This window comes from Zootoca vivipara, chromosome 11 (assembly GCF_963506605.1).
Source record: "Zootoca vivipara chromosome 11, rZooViv1.1, whole genome shotgun sequence".
In the NCBI taxonomy this organism is placed as follows: Eukaryota; Metazoa; Chordata; class Lepidosauria; order Squamata; family Lacertidae; genus Zootoca; species Zootoca vivipara.
The window spans coordinates 34920191-34944987 of NC_083286.1; the positions used below are offsets into that span (position 1 = coordinate 34920191).

Consider the following 24797-nt stretch of genomic DNA (forward strand, 5'->3'; position numbering starts at 1 on the left):
CAAATAAATTACGTGTTTTAATTATGTGAATCAGGCAACATGTCAGGTTCCTTACTATGTGGTATCCAACATTAGTCATACTCAGATTTACCCAATTAAAAACAATAATGGCAAGGCCAAACCAGGCCCATTAATTTTTTTTAAAAAAAAAATTATCCAGCTTTGAATTAAACTTGCATTCATTGGTGCGATGCTCCATTATCTTTACTAATATATAGATATCTGAAAAACTGTCAGTAAAACCTAGACACAACCTTAGTGTAAAATAAACAGGTGTGTCAACTTAGCTGTTTAAAAAAAGGTGACGAAAATATTGAGTGTATTTGTGGTTTTTGCTTCATTCATTATAGAAGAACTGCAAAATGGGAAGTGGGAGTGAACTGAGCAAGAAGAACAAACAGTCCTGCATCGTGGGGTTTCTATATTTACTGAGACGTTTTTGCCAGCAGGCACACTGACACCTTCAGACACCCCAATGGCAACCCCTGCTTTAAGGCTTCAGTAGGCAAACACAGGGTTGTGTGAAAAACTGGACCAAGAGAGAGCTAGTTAAAGGTTATCTGCTACTATGCCTACACATTCCTCTCCCTAACTTTTGTATTAGGGGCTAGTGATTGTCTCCGGTGTTGCATCTCAGGGGCTGCCATTCCTAAGTCCAGGTGAACGACTGCAGGGAAGTGACTGCTGTGCTGAACTTCTTATTAAAGATCCTGAATGCACAGGGTGTTTTCTCCTTGAACTCATGGAAACTGGTGGCAATCTCTTCACCTTCCCATCAAGGGAAGAGGTGGGTGTAGAAAGGAGAGGTGGAGCAGGCTGCTGAAGCAATTAGCTCTAATTATTTACACACAGATACATATCGATACAATGCTCCTATTAGGAAAAGCCACTTTGCTTGATTGCAAACATGCATGGCCAGCAATTTCAATAATAGCTGAGTTAAGATACTGAGATAGATTTCTGGGAGTGAGACAAATTAAGCCCTGCCTAATATCAAATAAACATGTAAAGGAATGCATTATAATAATTTCCCGAGCATTATTATTAAATATGTATCCATAGATAACCCTTTTCTGCAAGCGTAGCTTTTACTCAATGCTAGATGTTATACAGTTTCCTCCCCTGCTTCCTGCATATTTCCTTTCCTTTGTGAAATAATGTGATCAATCCTCATCTCAACTCTTTCCAAAGCTATGATTTTTTTTAAAAAAAATTATCCAGCTTTGAATTAAACTTGCATTCATTGGTGCGATGCTCCATTATCTTTACTAATATATAGATATCTGAAAAACTGCACATCAACAATGCCAAACTATGAGCAAGACAGCCGCCACAAACCAACACCTGAATGTATCAGACAATAAATAATCTATTGCTGTTCTTGTTATCAGATATTAGGTTGAAACTCAGTAACACTCATTTTCCACAACAACTGCTAAGCGTTCCGAGTGTCCTCAAGAAAGTGGTTCAACGTAAGACAACGTAAGCAAAGGCTGCCAATATCTCCCTGGAAATGTTCGTTGCACTGTTTGTATATTGCTACTATAAGGGCATTGGAAACAAATTCCATTATGAAACATACTGCAAATGAACTCTGTAGAAATATTGTCTCAAATTCCAAAACTATCATTCCCCCTTCATTCTAGGGCTTGTGCTGTAGTATTGCTTTATTTGTTATCTGCTCGCCTTTGACAAAACTGCAAATAACTTATATTTGTATACAAGGAGGATATTTTTTTTAATAATAAAAAAACAGGGTACACATCTGTTCTGCTGCACTGATATGACCTCCCAGCCAGAATACTGTATGATCCAGTGGCCCTCTAACAAATTCCTCCACTGCTCTGATGGTTCAAGTCACAGCAAAAAATAAAAAATTCCTTCCAGTAGCACCTTAGAGACCAACTAAGTTTGTCATTGGTATGAGCTTCCGTGTGCATGCACACTTCTTCAGATACACTGAAACAGAAGTCACCAGACCCTTATGTATATTCAGAGGGTGGGGAGGGGTATTACTCAGAAGGGTGGTGGGAATGGGTGATTGGCTGAATTGCAACTCATTACCAAGCTTAAAACCGCGTGCTTCCTACTCAGGCCCGCCCCTTGCCTCTGTCCCACCAGGAAGAAGCGAGGGGCGAGGCCAGAAACATCGGGGCCTCCGCGATGGCGGTCGTGCCACCGTCACAGTAGCGAGGGGGCTACAGTAGCGAGGCGCCGCGCCGCCCCTGCAGAGCCTGGGGCACCCCGTCCCCCTATTGTGACGCCCCTGTGCCCACTCACATAACCTTACAGAATATATATATTTTCCCTTATCATTAAAAATGCTTCTTAGCAACCCACACATACACCACTGAAGTGCAGCATGTTCATACAACGTAACTAGACAAAGGCAACCCCTTCTCTCTAAACTAGAAAGAGAAGAGAGTGTGAGCCCATGTGCTAACCCCCCGGCCCGGGAGCCAACCCATAAATAATGAGACACAACAACAGATGTATGGGATAAAAATGGGAGCCCTGCAATACCTGGTCCTTGCTCTGCCTCACAGCCGGCAGCTGATTGGGTAGCCGGGGAGGGGCGGAGCAACAGCCAGCAATCAAAAAGGGGGTGTCGCCCTGGCACGGGAAGCCCAGGATCGCAAACCCCTCCCACTGCCTTGATGAGTGAGCGGTAATTATAGTTTTATTTATTTACGCAGGGTTATGAGGGCATTTGGGCTGGAGCCAAATGTGGACTCTTCCAGGTCTCTCTGCCCAAACCACACCCTTCCCCACCTATGCTCCACACCTTCCTCAGGTGCTTTTGCCTTGCTAGATGTGTTATTAACTATAATAATGAGTCTTGCTAATGCAGAATGACTGTAGAAATCTCAAGCTTTTGCCTGGCTGGAATGCAGCTTGTTGGACAGTAAAAGTCATATCCTTTGCTACTCCCACTTTTGCCTCTGGCATGATGTGGCCCTTGGAAGGCTGGTCCACAAGAGAATGCAGGCTCTCTGGCTGGGCGAGTTTCCATTCCCTCTTTGAACAGTTCAGTTCCTTGAGAGGAGCACCTACACTTCCACTCCCTTTGAGGGTGGCTCTTCTGAGCAGGAGTGAGAAACTCCCACTGTCTTAAAGAAATTCCAGAAAGAAATGAACAAACAGATTGCTTATTATCTTTTACCCAGCAAGGCAACTTCTCCCACCTGTTCCCAAGACGAGCACAGAGGGAGAAAACCTCTTTGAAACATAATATGAAAAGCCACACTCTTCAAACCACTTCTCTTGAAAAACAAAACAACACAGGCCTGCTCTGAAGTTAGACAATTAGGTGAAGCAGCCTACATCACCGAAAAGTGCATTTATTTCAGCAATGCAACTTATTATTTTTAATTTTTCTTTTAATTTTTACAAATGCTTTCTTTCGGAAATTCCACAGTAATAAAACAAATAGTTACAATACCTGATGTTGGGAAAGATTGAGGGCACTAGGAGAAGGGGACGACAGAGGACAAGATGGTTGGACAGTGTTCTCGAAGCTACGAACATGAGTTTGACCAAACTGCGGGAGGCAGTGCAAGACAGGAGTGCCTGGCGTGCTATGGTCCATGGGGTCACGAAGAGTCGGACACGACTAAACAACAACAACCCTAAGTGGGTAGTAGCATGAACCAGCTCCCGTCTAGTTTAAGACATTAAATTCAACATAAATTCATGCTGTTTTTCTACACATTGTTGGTTAGGTAGAGCTTTCCACAAAAGTAGTTATTATATTGTGGCTACTTAGGATCAAAGACACCACAATGGCACTGAATAACAAGGAATAACACTTTTAATCTCTTGCTCCACTCCCGTTCCAATTAGCTGTTGCCTGCAGGTCCTTTCCTGGAGATTAGTTTTTTTAAAAAATCTCCATAATATCTCCATAATCCCACCAGCTAACATGGGACTTAGTTTGGACCAAAAAAACACATAGGATTGCACTCAGGTCTTTAAGGTGCCTCAGACCTCTCCTTCTTTTGCATTTCTTGTTACAGACTAACGGGGTTATCCTGGAACAAATAAGTGAGTACTCTTAAGTAATTAGGCAAATGTTTGATTTCTTTTTCATACATATGTTTGGAGTCTTTACAGTTTGTTAATCCAGACTGCATGTTTGACATAGGAGCCAAGGAAAGATCAATACCTTTTGAAAGTAAGTTAGCAAATATGTAGCCTTCTTAGGCTGTGTACACATTACAGTGTGGTCCCACTGCTGGTGTTTGAAGCTGTGTACACATGACATCAGCTGCAATCCATATTTGTGCTGTAGTTTCTCAAGAAATACTGCTGTTTGATAACTTTTTCTTAAACCAGCTTCCATCCAATTTTAAAACGTGAGCCACATTCACGTTGCAGGTAAGCGTGTACATTTGAGACAGCTGTTCCATATGAACATGCACAGTAGACAGCTTAGTGAATAGGAGTTTTAGCGAGGGGTTGCAGGCAAAGAGAAAACAAACGGGTAATACACATGGGGTTAAGTAAGAGACATCACTGCCCACTCTCTGGTGTGGACAGGAATATTCAAATGCAGCTTGAAACACAGCGAGTGGTGGTGAGCGACTTCGCTGAGTATTAAGACACTAATGTATGTGAACCATTAATGTGAATACATTAGTGTTCGTAAAAAAAAGAATAAGTTCAGAATGAAAACAAAAGTTACACGGAATCTGTGAGCACAATCACAGGACCTGTTAAGACACACTGAACCAATTATGTGCATAACAAAAAAAACACCTCTCAAGGGTTTTGAATTCCACTAGTTTTGAATTTCTAATGCAGTTTTCCACGAAGGAGTGAGGGATTCTGTTTGGAGCGTTTGTGTGCCAAACTCCAGAGCCATTAGCAGAATCATCAAATTAAATACGGTAGTTTTCTGGAGCCTGGCATTTGTCTTGAAGCTTGCCACTTCTCTTTCGCTTTTTAAAAAAATGGGTAATAATCAATGGACAATGCAACCATTCAAGTGTTTCCAGTTTGCCCATTTGCTTATGAAAGCATGAATTGTACACAGTTTAATGCATTGGGGGGGGGGGGACATGCAGCCCGTTATTACTAGATACAAACAAAACACACAAACAAACACAAACAGCAGATTAGAGCTGGAAAGTCTCATCCTGCTACGATACATATTTTCTCCCCGATTGTGATTATTCTTCTGCAGTGCCCTTGCTTTATCTGATTCTGACATAATTTTGAAGGAACTGCCAACATATTTGTATATTAATATACAGTAAGCCCCAATCATATCGGAATTTCCCCCTCTGTAGATTAAACAAAGATGGGCTTTAAAAAGGAAAGCTAACAACACAAAATGCAAAGATATGCAAACTAATCAGTATGTGCAGTTCATCCACCCATCTGTCCTAAGTTTTGTAGCACACACAAGGCTGAGAATGCAAGGAGTGCCATTAACCCTTTCAAACTCACCACCCTACTGCAGCCACAATGGAAACCACACACACACACCCCTTGTTTCGAAGCTGCTATTTGCTTCCCTCCAGCACCAAGTAGCAGTTTTGAAGGGGAGCAGGATTTTAATGACTACAACATGGAGAAAGGATTAGAGTGTCCGCCCTTCCCATGCCCATATGCCATAGTCCCAATCCTTATTAAACCTATCACAAAATATTCTGCTAAAAAAAGACCAAGCATGTATTAAAGGCAACCACGCCTTTCATGCACTGTGTATCTTGTGAGTGAGTTGCCTTTGGTTTGAAAGGGCAATTCCAGGCCAGCCTTGACATTTACAGCCCTTCTGTGCACAGCTTATGTTTTTCCTACGTGGCCTGACAATCTGAGAGAAATTATTACCCTAGTTTAGCAGTGCATAATAATCCTTCCAGACTGAAGGTGCCCTGAAAATGCTTTAGGCAACATTTTAATAAGCTTTGCCGGATTTTCATACACATTAAAAGCAGAAGCCTAATGGATGTTTTTTATACTTTCTCCAAATAAATGTATCTGTTGTGCCTTCTCTAATTTCAGCCTATCAGACGCTTTGAGAGCAGTGATCCTCTAACCTTCTCTCTCTCTCTCTCTCTCTCTCTCTCTCTCTCTCTCTCTCTCTCTCTCTCTCTCTCTCTCTCTCTCTCTCTCTCCATATTTGCAAGCATTTTATGCAACACCAGCAGTATAAAGGCCTTGAGGGGCTAAACAGCCACAGGGAGCAAGAAGGCATGGGGCAATTCTCCCCCTTGTTCTCCTTCTGCTGCACCACCCAGTGCGACACTTCCTTCTGTTAACACAAACAGGACCCGGAGGTGGCAGGGAGAGAGATCAAAGGCTGTAATACTCTATACACACTGTTGTACACACCAGGGAGGGGTCAGATATGTCTGCAGATTACCTGCTTGTTTCTCCACCCCTCACAATTTACACAACACCTGTTCATGATGCAGTCATCTGTGTATGCACAATGAATGTCTCAGAATGTACACAGCTCAGATAGAATAGAAGAGAATAGTAATTTATTCGCCAAGTAGTTACATACTTGGAATTTGCTTTGGCTAATTTTACAATGTAAACAGAGCCGTCTTAAGCCTATCCAGCGCCGTGGTTCAAAGATCCCTCCGACGCCCGCCCCCCCCCTGGTTTCCCAGAGTTGCTGACCCTTGTGCTGCGTGAAGAAGGGCCCTTTCCACTTACAGTATCTCTGTCTTGAATCTCCCAATATTCAGCTTCGGGGGATGTCTGCGAGTTCGAGTGTTAGGTGAGAGAGGGAGGAAAACACTTTCCTCTACCCACTTCCCCCATGATTGCCATGATTGTGTCACTTTTCCTGCACCTTTTCCCCAAACCAAAAGAGCCCCAAACCTTTCCTCGCAGCGGAGTGGCTCCTCTGGCCCCTTTCCTCCCACCCACTACTATAATTGCAGCAATTTCCCACCGCCCATGTGGTGGGCCCCTCCACTCTGCACCCCCTGAAGAGGCACGCACCCCTCGGCCGAAGAGGTTCTGGGGCCAAAGGCAGCAGGCATGGGCTTCTTCCCCCACCAACACTCCTCCTCCTCCGATGCTGCGCCTGGCACCTGCGGGGGTGGAGCAGCCTCGCAGAGCAGGCAGCCGCGGACCCCTTTGCACCCACAGCAGCCCCCGGGCTTGTCTCCTGCTCCCCGTCCTCCGGAGGCAGAACCAGCAGCATCGGCGGCCACCACCACCTCCTCCTCCTCCTCCATCCCAACTCCGGCGGCAGCGCCCCCTGGTGGAAAGGCGCCCTGGCGCATTGCGCCACCCAGCCCAGGCTTAGAAGCTGCCCTGAATGTAAACGTATTTTATACAAAATATCTGTTAAATATCTGTGTGAGGATCGGAGTGTGCAAAACACTATTTCAAGCGAAGAGGAGCCACTCCAACTGCGCCTGGAGCTTTTGCCTTCTGTCCCTGTACAGTGACTTCAGAACAGGTTGAGGTGGTTGCTGGTGCCTCTGGCGCTGAGTGAATTGCTCTAGTTGATAATGCTTGACTTTGCTATAAAACTGATTCAGGTCGTTTGCCAATTTTTGACTCCAGAGCAGAAGAATATGTTCTCTTATATTCAGTAAAAGAAGATGTTCTCTTCTATTCAGAAATGTTCTGTAAATTCTTCCAAAGAGTAGCCGAGACATGTTTGAGAATTGAGTCCGAATCATAGGTTCGTTTTGCCACTATAATCTCCTTCGTCAGTGCGCTCCTAGCTTGGTTGTACAAATTTCTGTCTCCTTTCCTCGAACCCTCCTCTTTAGCATATCAGAGTTTCCTTGAGTTTTCTTGATTAATAAGGTGCAGATCATCCATTTTATTGTCAAGTGTGTGAATGTGACTTAGGTTTTCCTTTTGGACTGAAGCTGGTTTGAGGCAAAAACAGCAGTATTTCTTATGAAACAGCAGGATATCTCTGCATTGTGTGTAAAGTTGTGCGCACAATGATTCAAATTCCAGTGATAGGAGCACACTGGAGCCAGAGTAAAAGGTACAACCATGTGTACACAGCCTAGTATATTCATTGTATATTTGTTTACCTATTTTCAGAAGGTATTGGTTTCCCCTTGGTTCCCATATCAAACATAGCCAAGGATGATTGATTGGTTGTAAGTCCTTTAAACATATATATGAAAAAAAGAAATCAAATATTTACCTAATTGAGAGTTCTCACATATAACGTGTAACATGGCCCTGCCTGTTACAACAAATGCAAAAAATAATAATAGGGGGAATGGCTTAAGAACCTTACTGCAATCCTATGCAAATTTGCTCAAAAGGAAGTCCCACTGTAGCTGATGGGATTTACTCCTTTGCATAGGATTTAAGCCCTAGCCTGCAATCCTGCCATAGCTGCCAGGTTTTCCCTTTTCTCGCGAAGAAGCCTATTCAGTATAATGGAAAATCCCTTAAAAAAAGGGATAACTTGGCAGCTATGAATCCTGCAGTGTGAGATTCCAGGGATCCAGGTGTTTCCCCAGGGTTCATGTTTCCTTTTGGAAATGAAGCATAGCGGAAGCTGCAGTGTCTTTATGCTAAATAGTTTATTTACACATACACATGGTGTTGTGTATTGAGTCAAATGATTTTATATCTGTATTATTATTGTCTGTATTTGCATTAGGATAAAGTAACTGCCTTTTGGTTCCAGAGGGTACAGCTACTATTGGTTCATTTAAGCTGCTGTATTTGGATCCTCTGTCTTATTGGTTTCCTCCAAAAGGCAGCACTGTGATTGCTTGATATTGTTCCCTCCAAAATGTATCCCTTCCTAGCTAGTCCCCTGTCCCTATAAATGTAGCTTTCCTCTCCTCAGTCTTCAGTCTTGTTCACTTTAATAAAGAGCTGTTACTAGAGAACTGTCTCCAGCATGTTATGTCAAGAGAGCTGAAATCACAAACCCCACGTCACAACAACTGGCGACGAAGGTGGGATCCGGAATGCTGAGGAGCGGTTAAACACAGCCCTGCCTCAGAGTCCGGATTGCAGCTTAGAACAAGACTCACTGGCCAGCTGAGAAGACGACCCTGCCCGCTAGGACAATGGAGAGTCCAAGGGTATTGGAGCCCTTCCAGCCATCAGAGCCCCACACCTGGGAAGACTACGTCGAACGCTTCGAGTTCTTCGCAGTGGCTCAAGGGATCACCGATGCCAGCAAAAGAAGGGCCACATTCCTGAGCTACTGTGGGCCCGAGACCTTCAAGCTGGCCAAGGCATTACTTGCTCCAGCGAAGCTGAGTGAGACATCTCTCAAAGATATTCTTGCCTGCCTAACAAGCCACTTGGCGCCTACTGAGACCAAGATGGCCCGGCGGATGGAGTTCCATAAGAGGCAGCAGCGTGCTGGGGAGTCTGTATCCACATTTCTGGCTGAGCTCCGGAAGCTCGCTCAGCATTGCGGCTTCCAAAATCTGGAAGAGACTCTCCTGGATCGGTTTATTGGTGGTCTGAGCAGCAAGAAAGCCAGAAGACGCATCGTGGCTAAAGAAGAGGTTACCCTTGCTTCAGCCTTGAAGGAGGCCACCGCCACGGAGAATTATGAAAGAGAGGAGCTTGATGCCAGTCGCAAGGCCACTAAGCCACAGATAGAAGTTGCGCATGCCATGGACGAGCTAGAGGCTACTCCGAGCCAGAGCCCAGTCCGTGGGGTCGAGTTGGTGCGTCAGGCCTGCACAGTGCACAAAGATCGCCGAGGCAGTTGCCCAGGTTGTGGCGGAAACCATGAGCGGAAGAGTTGTCGTTTCAGGGATGCTATGTGCCGGACGTGCGGAAAGACGGGTCACATCGCCAGGGTCTGTAGATCGGCGGCGTCGGGAGCAACAGGAGCACCTAGACTGGAGCATCGCAGACCGCCCACAGCAACTCGTTTTCTAAAGGACTGCCACTATGTAACGGAGATCAACGGGAGGGCCGTGCAGTTTCCAGCGCAAGGCAAGGCACACGTCAAGGTGAAGATTGAGGGTCAGCAGTGCGACATGGAGGTGGACTCCGGATCTGCATTCACCATCGTGTCGGACCAGACCGCGAAGACATTCTTCCTCAGGGGTAAGTTGCCCCCTCTGGAGCCCTTCCCGGCAACCTTGCAGTCGTACTCAGCAGGCCGCATCCATGTTATGGGAATGTGTGCCGTGAGAGTACAGTTCCGGGACAAACAGGCTGTACTCAAACTGGTGATTGCGAAGGGCAGTCGCCCCAGTCTCCTGGGCACTGACTGGTTCCCCGCCCTGGGACTGAGTATCTCAGGGCTTAATTCAATCCAAACCTGCCCTGAGATGAGCGAGGCATTATGCAAGGAATTTGCTGGTCTCTTTAATGGAAAACTGGGTTGTTACAAAGGGCCCCCAGTTGACTTCGAGTTGGACCCCGGGGTGGCCCCAATCCGACTCAAACCAAGGCGAGTGCCATTTGCACTGCAACCCAAGATCGAGGCAGAGCTGGATAAATTGGTCAAGCAGGGAGTTCTCTCACCCGTGGACTCTGCTAAGTGGGAGACTCCAATCGTCACGCCCCTTAAAGCAAATGGGGAAGTCAGGATATGTGCAGATTACAAATGTACTATCAATAAGGCACTCAGGGGAAACTCATACCCCATTCCAGTCGTATCACATCTGTTGGCTAAACTGGCTGGGGGCAAGGTGTTCGCCAAAATTGACCTGGCACAAGCTTACCAACAGCTGCCAGTAACCCCACAATCAGCGGAAGCACAGACTATTGTCACACATAAAGGGGCGTTCAGAGTTAACAGATTACAGTTCGGAGTTTGTGTGGCCCCAGGGATTTTTCAAGGGCTCATGGAACGCCTGTTAAGAGGTCTGCCGGGGGTCTTGCCATTTTTTGATGATGTTTTGATTGCTGGAAAAGACCCACAGGAACTGGTTGCGCGTGTCCGTGCAGTGTTGCTCAAGTTCAAGGAGGTGGGGTTGCAACTGAAAAAAGAAAAATGCAGTTTTGGGGTGCCAACTGTGGATTTCTTGGGGTTTAAAATTGATGCATCAGGCATCCACCCCACAGATGCTAAGATTAAGGCCATCATCGAGGCACCACGACCACAGAACAAGACGGAGTTGCAGTCATTCCTGGGACTTATTAACTTTTATCATTCGTTCTTACCCCAGAAAGCTTCGGTAGCTGAACCATTACATAGACTATTGCAGAAAAAGAATGTGTGGCGATGGGGGCGGGAGCAGCAGAAGGCTTTTGACTCCTTGCGAGGAATGCTGAGTAGCAGGAGCGTCCTTGCTCATTATGATGAGTCAAAGCTGCTGGTCCTGGCATGTGATGCCTCTCAATACGGTCTGGGGGCTGTGCTGAGTCATAGGGAACCGGATGGGTCGGAAAAGCCCATCTCTTTCTATTCCCGTACGTTGTCGCCCACAGAGCGCAACTATGCTCAAATTGATAAAGAGGCACTGGCTATTGTGTCCGGAATCAAAAGGTTCTATGATTATTTGTACGGTCGCCATTTCTCCATTGAAACGGACCACAAACCACTGTTAGGGTTGTTCAACCCAAACAAACAAACGCCACAAATTCTCTCCCCCAGAATGTTGCGTTGGTCAATATTCCTGAATGGGTTCCAGTACACCTTGACCCATGTGCCGGGGAAACAGTTGTGCCATGCTGATGCGCTGAGTCGATTGCCCCTTCCTGGCGGGAGCAATGAGGATCCTGCTCCGGCGGAGCACATTATGATGCTAGAAACACTTCCGGGGGCTCCTGTAACAGCTACGGATATAGCTGAGAAAACTAGGAAAGATGCTGTTCTCTCCCGTGTGCTCACTTGGGGGGGGAGGGGGTGGCCAGGTGGTCCGCATGAAGAAAAATTCAGGCCTTATGCAACAAGGCAGCACGAATTGTCCATGCATAAGGGTTGTCTCCTATGGGGAGATAGGGTGATCATCCCAGCACCACTGAGAAACAGGGTTCTTGAGACGCTTCACATGGGACACCCGGGAATGGTCAGAATGAAGTCGCTAGCCCGATGTTATGTGTGGTGGCCTGGAATGGACCAGAACATAGAACAATGGGTACGAACATGCAAGGCATGCCAAGAGGTGCGGCCAGAAGTGGCCAGAGCACCAGTCCACTGGTGGGAGCAGTCCAGGACTCCCTGGAGCCGGCTGCACATAGATTTTGCTGGGCCATTCCAAGGGAAGGTCTTTTTGGTTATCGTTGATGCATATTCCAAATGGTTAGAAGTGGCGATGGTCCCTAGCATGGCATCAGCTGCCGTAATCAAGGTGTTGAGGCAGCTGTTTGCTACCCACGGGTTACCTGAGACCATTGTATCAGATAATGGGGCAGCTTTTGTATCCCAAGAATTCAGGGCATTCTTGGCCGATAACTTTATAAGAGGGGTCACATCCGCGCCCTTTCACCCATCCTCCAATGGGCAGGCTGAGCGCATGGTAAGAACAGCCAAAGAATCCATTGCGCGCTTAATGGAGGGTAACTGGTCGGCTCGTATTGCGCGAATGTTATTTTTGCAGCATGCGACACCGTGTACTGCGACGGGCAAGTCGCCAGCCGAGCTGCTCTTAGGTAGAAGACTGGTAACGGTGCTGGATTATGTCCACCCAGATAAAATGCCAAACCGTAATTCAAGAGCAACCCCCCAGGCTGAGACTGACACAACAAGGTATCTCGCCCCTGAAGATCTGGTCTGGGTGAGGAACTATTCACGAGGTCCGCGGTGGGTGGCCGGTGTGATCACCCGGGCTAGTGGACCTGTGTCCTATTATGTGACCTTGGAAAATGGGCAAGTTTGGAAGAGACATATAGATCAGCTGAGGCGCCGGGCGCTCAGCAGGGAGGAGTCAGATAATTCATCCCTGGCTAATGACGCACAGCTGCGAGACCAGAGTGAAGATGGCCCAGAGGTGCAGTCACCAGGGGCTTCAGCAAATGAACCAGGGTCTGCTAGTCCTCAGGATGACGAGGTACAGGTCGGGGACCCTGAGATGTCTGGGACTCCATCTGTTCCTGATGAAACCCGTATAGCAGCCCCTCCACCACAGGTAACACCCAATCCAGAACCTGCAACACCTGTTGTCAGGAGATCAGGTAGAAGTTGTAGGACCCCACAGTACCTGAGGGATTACGTCTGCTGTGCTCACTAGGGGGGGAGGGGTGTTGTGTATTGAGTCAAATGATTTTATATCTGTATTATTATTGTCTGTATTTGCATTAGGATAAAGTAACTGCCTTTTGGTTCCAGAGGGTACAGCTACTATTGGTTCATTTAAGCTGCTGTATTTGGATCCTCTGTCTTATTGGTTTCCTCCAAAAGGCAGCACTGTGATTGCTTGATATTGTTCCCTCCAAAATGTATCCCTTCCTAGCTAGTCCCCTGTCCCTATAAATGTAGCTTTCCTCTCCTCAGTCTTCAGTCTTGTTCACTTTAATAAAGAGCTGTTACTAGAGAACTGTCTCCAGCATGTTATGTCAAGAGAGCTGAAATCACAAACCCCACGTCACAACACATACAACCTGATCCTACGATGGAGGGCTCCTAGCATTCACAACCCAAGAGGGCCCTGTTTCTCCCATTGCTGCAGCCTCAGATCCAAGTGACAAATAGTCAGCCCACATTTGTGCTCTGACTCCCCTCTCAATCTTGCCGCCACTTGCAGACTGAAACCTCTGCCTTGCCCCTGCTAACTAACACAGAGCTGAAGGAGGGGTCCCACCCCTCTGCCATCTTTGCTAATGGCTCACATCCCTGCCTCTCTTTGGTTAATGACTTATCCAGTGCCTTTTCTGGGGGGATGCAGGGGGAAGCATACCCCTAAACATTTTGTGAATCTAAGTGTGGCCTCATTGAAGGGCAGTATTACAATAAGAACTGGAAAATGAGAGTACCCCTAAACATGTTTTTAAATAAAAAAAGCACTGGACTCAGCTATTATCAGGCTGGCCTGGCTATTCCAGGGATTCAGGGGGCTGGATTAAATTCTAACCCTTTACTGGTTCCAGGAATTGTGGGTATTCTGCCTACAACCCACAAACTCAACAATATAGTGACAAGCTGCCTTATATTTGTATTCCTCCTTTATTCTGTCATGGAACCCCAAGGAACATGCATGCGGTTCCCTCCCAGGCAGGTGGCCATTCAGGTACTGACCACACCTGCTTCGTGTCTTGGGGGTGGCCTCATTTATAGGGTTGCCAGACTCAATAGAGGACAGGACTTCTGTGCCTTTAATTGCCCTGCTCTCTTTTGAGTCTGGAAACCTTAAAGAGAAACCAGCAGACCCTTTGCTTGGAAATTAAACAAGGGGTCTGCTCTGGTTTCTCTTTAAGGTTTCCATACTCAAAAGAGAGCAGGGCAATTAAAGGCACAGAAGTCCTGTCCTCTATTGAGTCTGGCAACCCTATTCATTCAGACCTTACTAAAGCATGAAACAGATTTTTGCCTGGTCTGATTCATCTTTGGGAAACAAGGGTCAATTACCTCTCAAACAAGACAAGCAGCTATGGGAGCTCCTAAACTCTTGCTTGGATAAATCATAGAAGGTGTTGTTGAGAGTGAATTAGTTAGTGTTGCCATGTCAAATCAGGACGAGAAAATCTTGCAGTAGTGCCATTCACAAAAGGGAAAACAATGTCCACATGAAGCGCTGCAGTTGTAGAGTCCAATACGGAATGAGTAACACTACTTTGGGTGCACTCAGCACAGGAGGAAAATAAGGGGTGGCGGGTGGGTGTTATTAAAGAGCACATAAAGAACCTCATAGTGACAAGGCGATGTGACAGGCTGGCTTTCCCAATGCTGGTGTCCAAAGATAATTCATTCACATACATTATTGAAGGAAGACAAACTTTCTGTTTCCCAAAATAAACATCCCATTAGCTGTTCCATTATATACAAAGTGTGTGCCACTTGAGGATGCATGCATTAAAAAGAACAAATCAAGTCACAGAATCATAGAATCACAGAATGGTAGAGTTGGAATGGACCCCAAGGCTATTCTAACCCAAAGTCCTGCAATTTCATGGAAAGCTATACATCCCGTGTGGGAGACGTAGGGACACACCAAACGTATGAGCCGCTGAGAGATATTAATTTTGTTTTTGTTTTTTATACACTATTTAGTGGTGAGAGCTTCCTTTGCAGACTTTTGTATACACCACTCAAGATTTCATCACCTGATTGCCCAACACCCAGTGATTCACACAGCTGAATGTATGAAATGTTGCTATTAAAAACCATGGAAGTGAGAGATTATTCATAGAAAGTTATTAATATATGTGATGCCAGGTTCCCTAGGTGCAGCAGTAGCACCAAGGATTTCAGTCACTGAGTGACAAGCATGTATGTGTGAACTCACACTAAGAATCTTTTAATCTTTTTATTTATTTATTTATTTAGCACAAGGCCAAACAATAGAACTCTAACATGAACTTCCTAGCACCTCAAACTGTTGAGCTGTCATGAGCTCAGGAACTTGGCAAAACTTTGCTTGTTTTGTGTCATCTCTAATAAAACTGTTCCAGAGGTTTCCTGTTATGTCAGGCTAGGACTCTGATTCAGAGAAGCTCCATGATCACAGAAGGCAGAAAGTAATCGGAGGGGGGGTGATGGTCAGTGAGCACTATTGGCTCAGAAAGAAAGTATGCAAAGGGCACAAAAGGGTAAAAGGGTCTGGCTGCTGATCAGAAAGCATTGCTGGACCTTTAAATCCTCCCAAAAAGCAATTTGGGAAGCCGCAATTTCTCCCCTATCCTCTCTTGCCTGCTGTAGTGAGTAGGAACCTACCGGTAGGTATGTCACATAGTGAGTATTTTGGTGGGAGTGAATGGACAGAAGAAGCCATTAATGAAAGGGGCAGGAGACCAAAGCCAAGGTTACAGCTGGGAAATCTGTTCAGAGCAGAAAGAAGCTTAAACTGGGAAATAGAGAAGATTATGAAACTAAAGGCAAGCAGGTAGATCAAGAATGTAGAATGGGATGCAGACAGACAGCACTTGAGTGTAACAAAATTTTACAAAATACATGGAATATGCTGGGGTTTCTTTTTTTAAATGTCAAATCTTGATCTCAGAATTGAAATGTTGAAACTGAAATTTCATGTCATACTTCAAAATCCAGCTCAGTAATCAATGAATGGAATATGGAGCGTGCCACATTCTAGCATACTCAGTAATAATAATAATAATAATAACAACAACAACAACAACAACAACAACAACAACAACAACAACAATTTATTATTTATACCCCAAGCATCTGGCTGGGTTCCCCCAGCCACTCTGGGCGGCTTCCAACAAAATATTAAAATACAGAAATCCATCAAACATTAAAAGCTTCCCTAAACAGGGCTGCCTTGAGATGCCTTCTAAAGGTCTGGTAGTTGTTGTTCTCTTTGACCTCTGGTGGGAGGGCATTCCACAGACAGTTGTCAAATACTGATTGCTACTGCATTTCTGCTGTTGGATGCTGTCAGATACTGATTAATATCTTTGGCCACTCCTGCATGGATGGTCAAAACACAGAGGAGCTAAGCATAAGTAACATTCAAATCATTTTGTCTGGGTAGAGAAGTGCCCTCACAAAAAGTATATGGGGGAGCAATTGAGACAAATCAGAGCTTTTCCCAAAAAAATTGGTGTTTATTAAAATAATATAATTAACAGCAATTAAAATGCTTAACTATGGAGCTTTATAAGGCGAGAGAGGAAAGGAGTGAAACATGGAGGGTTGATATAGCTGTATGGTTTGGCTTTTGACTTCAGAGAAAGTGAAGGACTTCTTGGACACTTTAAGTATCTATACATTTTAATTAATTCACAAAACATGTCTGACTGATGACAAATTGGTGTACATGCAACAATATTATCCATAATGGGATTGAATTCTAGCCATCACAAGTATAGTTCCTCTCCCAGAATAGAGCTCATCCACCCCCTTCTTTCCACAGCACTGCAGCACCGCTCCACCAAAAAGCAAAACAGTTTCTGAGGGATGGGGAACCTTCAGGAATGGTGTAGAGCAGGGGTCAGCAAGGTTTATCTTGTCTGGGCCAGATCGGTCCCGCAGAGATCCCTCTGTGGGCTGGATTGTGTGTGCACCTGTGATTTTTGGCATCTGTGCATGCTCAGACACAATTTTTGGCTTCTGAATCTGCACAGACACGATTTCTGGTGCCACGGAAGCGAGTCCCTGCATCGTGCTGTGCCGGTTTAGTGCAGCACGCGAGCGGGCAACTGGGTTCGGGGGTAGCTCGGGGGCCAGTCAAACAACCTCTGTGGGCTACTTCTGGCCCATGGGCCTTAGGTTGGCGATCCCTGATGTAGAGGCTGTCATTGAAGGAAAGAAATAATGGAAATTAGACTCCCTACTCCCTACTCCTTTGTATTGAACTCAGATTTTGAAAGTTTAAGCCAAGCCTTCATCTTTCAACATGAAAGAATTAACTCCCAATCTTTCCAAGTTAGCTTTGCACAGGAGCAAAACAGAGTTATGAAAATTAGGAGTTATCAGCTCCATGAAACATAGTTTAAGAAGCCCGTCTTACTCTATTTTATACAGTTTGAAATATTGGTGGAAGTTGCTATTTTCAGGGGCATTGTTGAATCTGGAAAGTCAGAACTGAAAGTCAGGAAGAGGATGTTGGAAGGTTAGAAGCATGTTAAGTCTGTGGCGCAGAAGAACAACGATTTAACTGAGCACTTACTTTCCTAACAATAAATTGTCTTGTTTCTGAACCTTCAGTGGCAACTGTGTTTTCAAAGGTCTTCCCAAACCACAAAAGCTTAAATACCGCATAAGAATGAAGAGGGTTAGATTGTCAGGTTTGCCTTAATAAAGTCTTAGCCATTTCATTTATGCTCTTAAAGACATTCCAAAGCATCAATATTAATGTCATCGTGGGATTAAAAAGCAAAGTTGAACCACTAATGCACAAGAAATGCCTTTCATCTCATCAGACCAATTTTCTTATTCAAATAAAACACTAATACAGTAGTCTTCAATAGATTTTCTTAAACCAAGGTGACAATTCAATCCTAATATTTTCAGTGCTGATATTTGTGTGGTTCTTTTACTATCTGTTTATAAACTCTTTCATTCCCAAAGTAAAGTAAATACTAAAATTCCATTTTCTTCTCCCTCACCATGCTAGGCATATTTTATTTCCATTATAAAATATGTGCCCATATCCTTTTTTTTCTGTTGTGATACTTTGGTTGCCAAAGGCTTTCTTTCACTTCATGGAAAGGAAGTATGAATATCCCAATTTGTTTTCCATTTGGACTGAAGCTTTTAAGTACTAAATGTTGAATCTGATGGTGTTAATGAGAATTTGACATTAACTTTTGTGACACTCAGTTGGGTTGTCATCAGAGGATGGCAGCAGCCAGTGCGCAATAAAGGAGCGTTTCATACATCTGTTATTCAAGCTTCTGGATCCATTTCTAAAAAGGGGAACTTCCACATTAGCCAAAGGTTGACCATGGTTTCAATTGTGATAGCGTAAGGACGTAAGGAGAGCCTGCTGGATCAGGCCAGTGGCCATCTAGTCAAGTATCCTGTTGGTCAACAGTGGTCAACCAGGTACCTGTGGGGATCCTGCGAGCAGGACCTTAGCACAACAGCGTTCTCCCCTCCTGTGGTTTCCAGCAACTGGTATTCAGAAGCATAGTACTTCCAGCCGTGAAGGCAGAACATAATCACTCTTCTCAGCAGCCATTGATGGCCTTTATCTCCATGAATTTGTTGAATCATTTAAAATTTGTGAGTTCCATAGTTTAACTAGGCACTGTGTGAACAAGTACTTTTGTTTGTCCTTAATCTTTCAACATTCATCTTCATTGGATGTTCCCAAGCTCTAGCATCATAAGAGATAAAACCTTTTCTCGATCTATGCATTGCTTTATATACTTCTATCAATTGGAAGGGTTCAAACAGTTGTCCTCAGCCATTATGGGTGGGGGAGGGGTGGGAAGGGAAGGGAAAGGAAAAATGGTACGGGAAATTAAAAATTGGAAGGAGAGAATATAATGTATGTAAAAATTCTCGTACTTCAATAAAAATCTTAAAATCGTTACACACACACACACACACACACACACACACACACACACACTTCTATCAAGTTACTTCTTAATCACCCTTTCTGTTTAAACTAAAAAAAACCTGCAACCTTCCCTTTTGTGGGACTGGCTCCACCTCCTTGACTTTTTCGGTTGCCCTTTTCTGAACCTTTTCACACCTCACAATATCCTTTTTGAGGCAAGGTGAGCAGAGCTGTACACAGTATTCAAACTGTGCAGATCTGTTTAATGGCATTATCCTGGAATGAATGGCTGGCTTATAGAAGGACTGGCCACCAATGTGGCTGCAAGCCAGCTCAACCCAGGAATTTCCCCAACTGAATGAACTAATAGAGGTGGCAGCCAATGGACCCCACTGTGAGTTACCTCCTTGGATGTAGCTCTCAGAGGCAACTAACAGAAAAATGCAAGGAAGAGCAAGGGGTGAATGGAGTGTTATCTACCCATTAGTTGTGTTTTTCACTTGTGCATTTAAAAGTGAAGCAAAAAAGCTCAGAATTAGCATTATTTATAAGCCTTCGAGATTTCCAATGTGATAGGAACCTTATGGGTGAGTATTTGAATCTAAGTACCGTAGTAGATTCTGGGAAAGCACAAAACACTGAGTTTGTGGGGGCTCCCATTATCTATGCCTGTATAAAGAGCCAAAAGGAGAGATCAACTCACATTTGTAGGCAACATCACATTCACATCAGATTTATTTTGGCATTTACAATTATTTTCCAGAATAATATCCAGGTAAAATCCTGAACAAGGTCAACGTTCACCAAATGCTGCACAACAGCAAGATGTTCTCAGCATAAATATTCTCAGAAACTTGACATTTTATCTTCACCTCACATACAAAAATGCACCCCTTAGAGAGAACTAGGTGTGTTATTTTCAAAGCTGCCATCATTTGTCACGATTCCTGCAGAATAGCCCTGATTGTCGTCATCTGTGCAATGAATAGCTTTCACCATCTCCTGAGCAATTTCTGAAAACTATACTGGCTGATTTATCAAATGTTTGAGTTAAAGTAAAAGTTGTGTTATGAGTCTATGCACCTGTTGCCCTAAATTCTTTAGGGGACTCTCAGAAAACTAAGTGTGGAAATAGAAGAGGCGCTATGGAATAATTTTTGAAGGGTGCATACAATTTTCACTTAGCCTAGTAGGATTATTTGAGCACAAGGCTTCTCAAAGGTAAGACGGACCACACTATAGAGGCAATGGCTTATAGGTGCAAATACACTGCACCTATTGTATGCATGAGCCACCCAGCAGACATTTAGCTCCATGTGTACAAAATAAGATCCTCTGTGGCCAATCCTCTACGTTTATTTTGTTAGTTCTGGAGTTCAGGAAGGGACAGAGAATAGACGGTATATACTTTTTTATGAGGTCAATGATTTATTTAAATAATCCAATATATATGGTACCTTACCTGTTTTGTAGAGTGCATGACTAAAACCACCTTTATCCATTTTTCCCTCTGAAAGAGAGAAAATGACCTTTTCTCCTGCCCTCCATTTCCTTTTGATCTGTTTGTGCAAAGGGTAGGCACCATTACTTGGAGGCTGCTTGCTGCCTTTCCCCTCCAAGTAGGCTTAATAGTGCAAGGGATGCGCCTCAGACGCAGGCATCTTCAATTAAAAGGGGGGAGGATTAAATGTTGCCACTTTCCCCCAAATACAACCTCAGCAAGTCACTTGGCACCTGGGTTCAACTCATGCCATGTGAATGGCTGAGATTCGGTGCATGGAGAATGTACACTGAACCTAAAGGTAAAGGGACCCCTGACCATTAGGTCCAGTCATGACCGACTCTGGGGTTATAGCGCTCATCTTGCGTTATTGGCCAAGGGAGCCGGCGTACAGCTTCCAGGTCATGTGGCCAGCATAGCTGCCAAGTTATCCCTTTTTTAAAGGGATTTTCCCTTATGCTGAATAGGCTTCCTTGCGAGAAAAGGGAAAACTTGGCAGCTATGGTGGCCAGCATGACAAAGCCGCTTCTGGCAAACCAGAGCAGCGCACGGAAATGCCGTTTACCTTCCTGCTGTAGCGGTACCTATTTACCTACTTGCACTTTGACGTGCTTTCGAACTGCTAGGTTGGCAGGAACTGGGACCGAGCAACGGGAGCTCACCCCATCGCGGGGATTTGAACCGCCGACCTTCTGATCAGCAAGCCCTAGGCTCTGTGGTTTAACCCACAGCGCCACCTGCGTCCACTTAACCTACTCCTCTTCAATTTATCATGAAAAATGCACACACAGAAATGTTTCTCAGGTTCTAACCTATTTGTGCCACAGAAGGAGGGCAAGAGTGGCCCTGCAAAGAGCAGTATATAACAGGAGGCTTCTTGAAAACTGAAAGCCTCATACAGTGAGCCCATTGTGTGCAGTGGCAAACCGTTCGAATAAACTGCTGGCGTGGCATGTATTTCTCCACCCAGCTTATTATCCATATGAAGCATACCTAAGACACTGTAGCAGAAGTCGCTCCTGTAAAGGTACTCTCTCTCTCGTGTTATCCAATAAGTAACACTATACATAGTTGTACTCTGCAAGATCCCTGCTGGATTAGTCCAATAGTCATCTATTCCAGCATCTCATTTTCTACAATGGCTAGGCTGAGGTGACAAAGAAGCAACTGTCCTCTCCTAGTTTTGTTTGAAGCACCTGGTATTCATTGGCATACCTTATTTCCTCTTTAAAAGTGCACATCATCATCATGGATCTTTATAGACACTGATAGACCTATGCTTCATTTATTTGTCTAATCCCCTTTCAAAGGCAACTAAACTACTGACCATGACATCATATTGTGGCAGCAAGTTCCATAAATTAATTAGGTTCAGTGTCAAAAACCCAATTTCCTTTGTCTATCCTGATTCTCCTGCCAATCGGGTTGAAAATCTAGTATAGGAGAAAACCCTCACACTTTCTCCACACCACACATAATTTTGCAAATCGTTTTCATGTACCTCTATAGTAACTTTTCTTCTTCATAAGGAATGTGTTCCAGCTCCCGGTGGTTTGGTTTCCATACCTTCCAAGGTTTACAAACACCCAGTCTGTTGCAGTACAGCTCTAGATCTGTCTCAATCTCAGTAACAATATCATCATTGACTGTACTTTAATAGCTACGATATTCTACCTGGAGTGTTGGAAGAAGAGTGGACAGAATGAACCATTACTCACTCAGTAATTGCTACACAAAATTATGGCACAAGCAGATGAAAACTGTATTAATTTGGCTTTTAAAACCTAATAATCACCCCCAAAATAAAATTATGGTAAAGAAAATACACAGAAAGGTTTCACCTTAAAGGGAAAACCCCAGTTCTAGCTAGGGGTCCAATTGATTTCTTATTGCTCTTAGGCAAGCTACCTATCTCTCAAACACACTTTTTAAAATGTTGAGGGAACTCAGATTGTACACATTGTTCTGTAACATACACTGGCTCTTGGAGGCCTTATTTTAGAAGTGTCCACCAGACTATGCCTTATTTACCATTGGTCCATAAATGGTATAATTTATTTGTATGACAACTTATTTTATTCCCTGTGCTGTAGATTTCATTTCCTGATATACACTATTTTTATTTTTATTTTGTCACTATCCATATTGGTGCTATATTATATCCTAGGGTGGGGGTTTCAAAACATTTATGTGAACATTCATTTTAATATTCTTTACAAGTAAGTTTTAAAGAAAAACAAGAGGGTTTTTTGTAGGAGATTATAGATCAGGCATAGGCAAACAGCCCTCCAGATGTTTCGGGACTACAACTCCCATCATCCCTAGCTAACAGGAACAGTGGTCAGGGATGATGGGAATTGTAGTCTCAAAACATCTGGAGGGCCGAGTTTGCCTATGCCTGTTATAGATAATTATTATTGCTGTTAAAAATGGGGGTAACTTCATCCTTATTGCTATGCTTTCTCTAGACCAGATCCTGCACCTACATTATAGGAAACATAGTACAAGGCTATTAAGTTTATCCAAGAAACCTAAATGAACACAATGGAGAAAGAAGTAACTTGGTGGGTGGAAGATCCTTTGATGAGATAGGTAAAATTGAGAGGGGAGCGTATACAGTATCTTTCAAAGAAACAAAGATAAAGCAGGGGAGAAGGAATCCTCGCTCAGGTTTGCAACTTTTGACTATACAGTATAAGCACTCAGTATAAAAACAATAAGCAAAAATAAAATAAACCCTAAGAACTCCTAACAAGATTTTCACAGGCTTGGCTAAGAAGTGAATCTTGTCATCAGCGATGTTCTCATGCACCGTCTTAACAGATGCCCATGGCAGTGATACGCTATCTCACGCATAGAATCTCAGTAACAGTAACAGTGCTAGTAAGGGAAGAAAATTACATTTAAAAGTCAAATTGCAGCTTGCATGCTGGATTTCTAGCAATGGTGGCAGAAGCTAGAAGGGAGATACCTGTATCCCCTGAACAGTTACAAGTATATCATGTCGTGAAATAAAACACTTGCACAAGTTCTGGGCAAGAATTATTATTGCACAGGGAAGATGCATGCTGAATTATATATATACAAGTTGGCTCAAAGAGATGCTCACCACAAGAACCTCACTGTTAAGAGTACGATTTAAATTTTTTACTGTACTATACAGTGGTACCACGGGCTACAAACACCTCGGGATACAAACACTTCGGGTTACAGACTCCGCTAACCTGGAAGTAGTACCTCGGGTTAAGAACTTTGCCCCAGGATGAGAACAGAAATTGCATGGCCGCGGGAGTGCCCATTAGCTAAAGTGGTACCTCAGGTTAAGAACAGTTTCAGGTTAAGAACCTGGAACGAATTAAGTTCATAACCAGAGGTACCACTGTACTGTGGTGTGCATCTTTTTTGACCACCTTGTAGATAGCATGCTCAGAAGGAGCACGAGCACCAGGAAACACAATTCCAAAGCTACTCAGCCAGCTTCGAAGGACACAACAGCTTAAATAATAACATCATCTATCAAAGGCATGGCACAGAAGTTTAACAAAGAGGCGATTGATTTGGTAACGTTTTACAATCACTTTGCATAGGAATAGTCAAATGACCACACGAACAGGCCCGTCCTAGCCATAGAGGCTAGTAGCGCGGAGAACCACGGCGCCGGGCGCTGGAAGGGCGCCAAGTGAGCGCAGGGTTCCGGCGATCTGGCCAGGACTGCGCTTCACTAGCTGAGAGGCTGCGCCGCGTCTCTCTCCTTCTCCGAGGACTGAGTCCGCGCTGCGCCTCCTTCTCATTTCCCTAGCGCTGGGTTCCGCTCAGTCAAGCTTCGCCACCAGCGTGTGCACAGCGCCCAAGCAGCTCTTGCTGGTCCCGCGGTGCGCACACTGGTGGCGAAGCTTGACTGAGCAGAACCCAGCACTGGGGAAACGAGAAGGAGGCGCAGCACGGAGTCCTCGGAGGTGGCCTTCCGCTGCTGCCGCGGTCCGCTTGGCACTCCCGGGCCCTTGGAGAGGCTCTGGAGGGGGGCGCTGGATGGACCTAGCACCAGGGTGCTGGATGGGCTTAAGACGGCCCTGTACACGAAGTAAAAGATAATGAAGGCTCAGTATAGGCAGAATCATGAGCAGAATCTGACACAGTGCCTTATATGGGTTAAGCCAGCATTTATCAACCTGTGAGGTGGGCTCCTCCTGGAGGCAGTGAAATCAAGAGAAAGATGTGGCACTTATTCCTACAGTCAGTGGCAAAGACCTGGGTGGGTTGAATGGCCCTAGCAGGGGACTGAGCTTCATTCAATTTGT

General features: G+C 44.6%; 1 protein-coding gene across 3 annotated transcripts in view; it reads right to left on the reverse strand.

The window, feature by feature from the left end:
• The window catches only part of FAM169A (family with sequence similarity 169 member A), an 82351-nt gene that overhangs the window by 48766 nt on the left and 8788 nt on the right, over positions 1 to 24797 (reverse strand). Inside the window, exon 2 of one of the 3 annotated variants that reach the window (XM_060280229.1) lies at positions 20461 to 22169. In XM_060280229.1, coding sequence (XP_060136212.1) covers positions 20461 to 20583 — 123 coding nt within the window. In that variant the 5' untranslated portion in view covers positions 20584 to 22169. Of the gene's footprint in view, positions 1 to 20460; positions 24744 to 24797 lie in introns of those variants that run through there. The other 2 variants (XM_060280230.1, XM_060280228.1) reach the window with 2 other exon arrangements.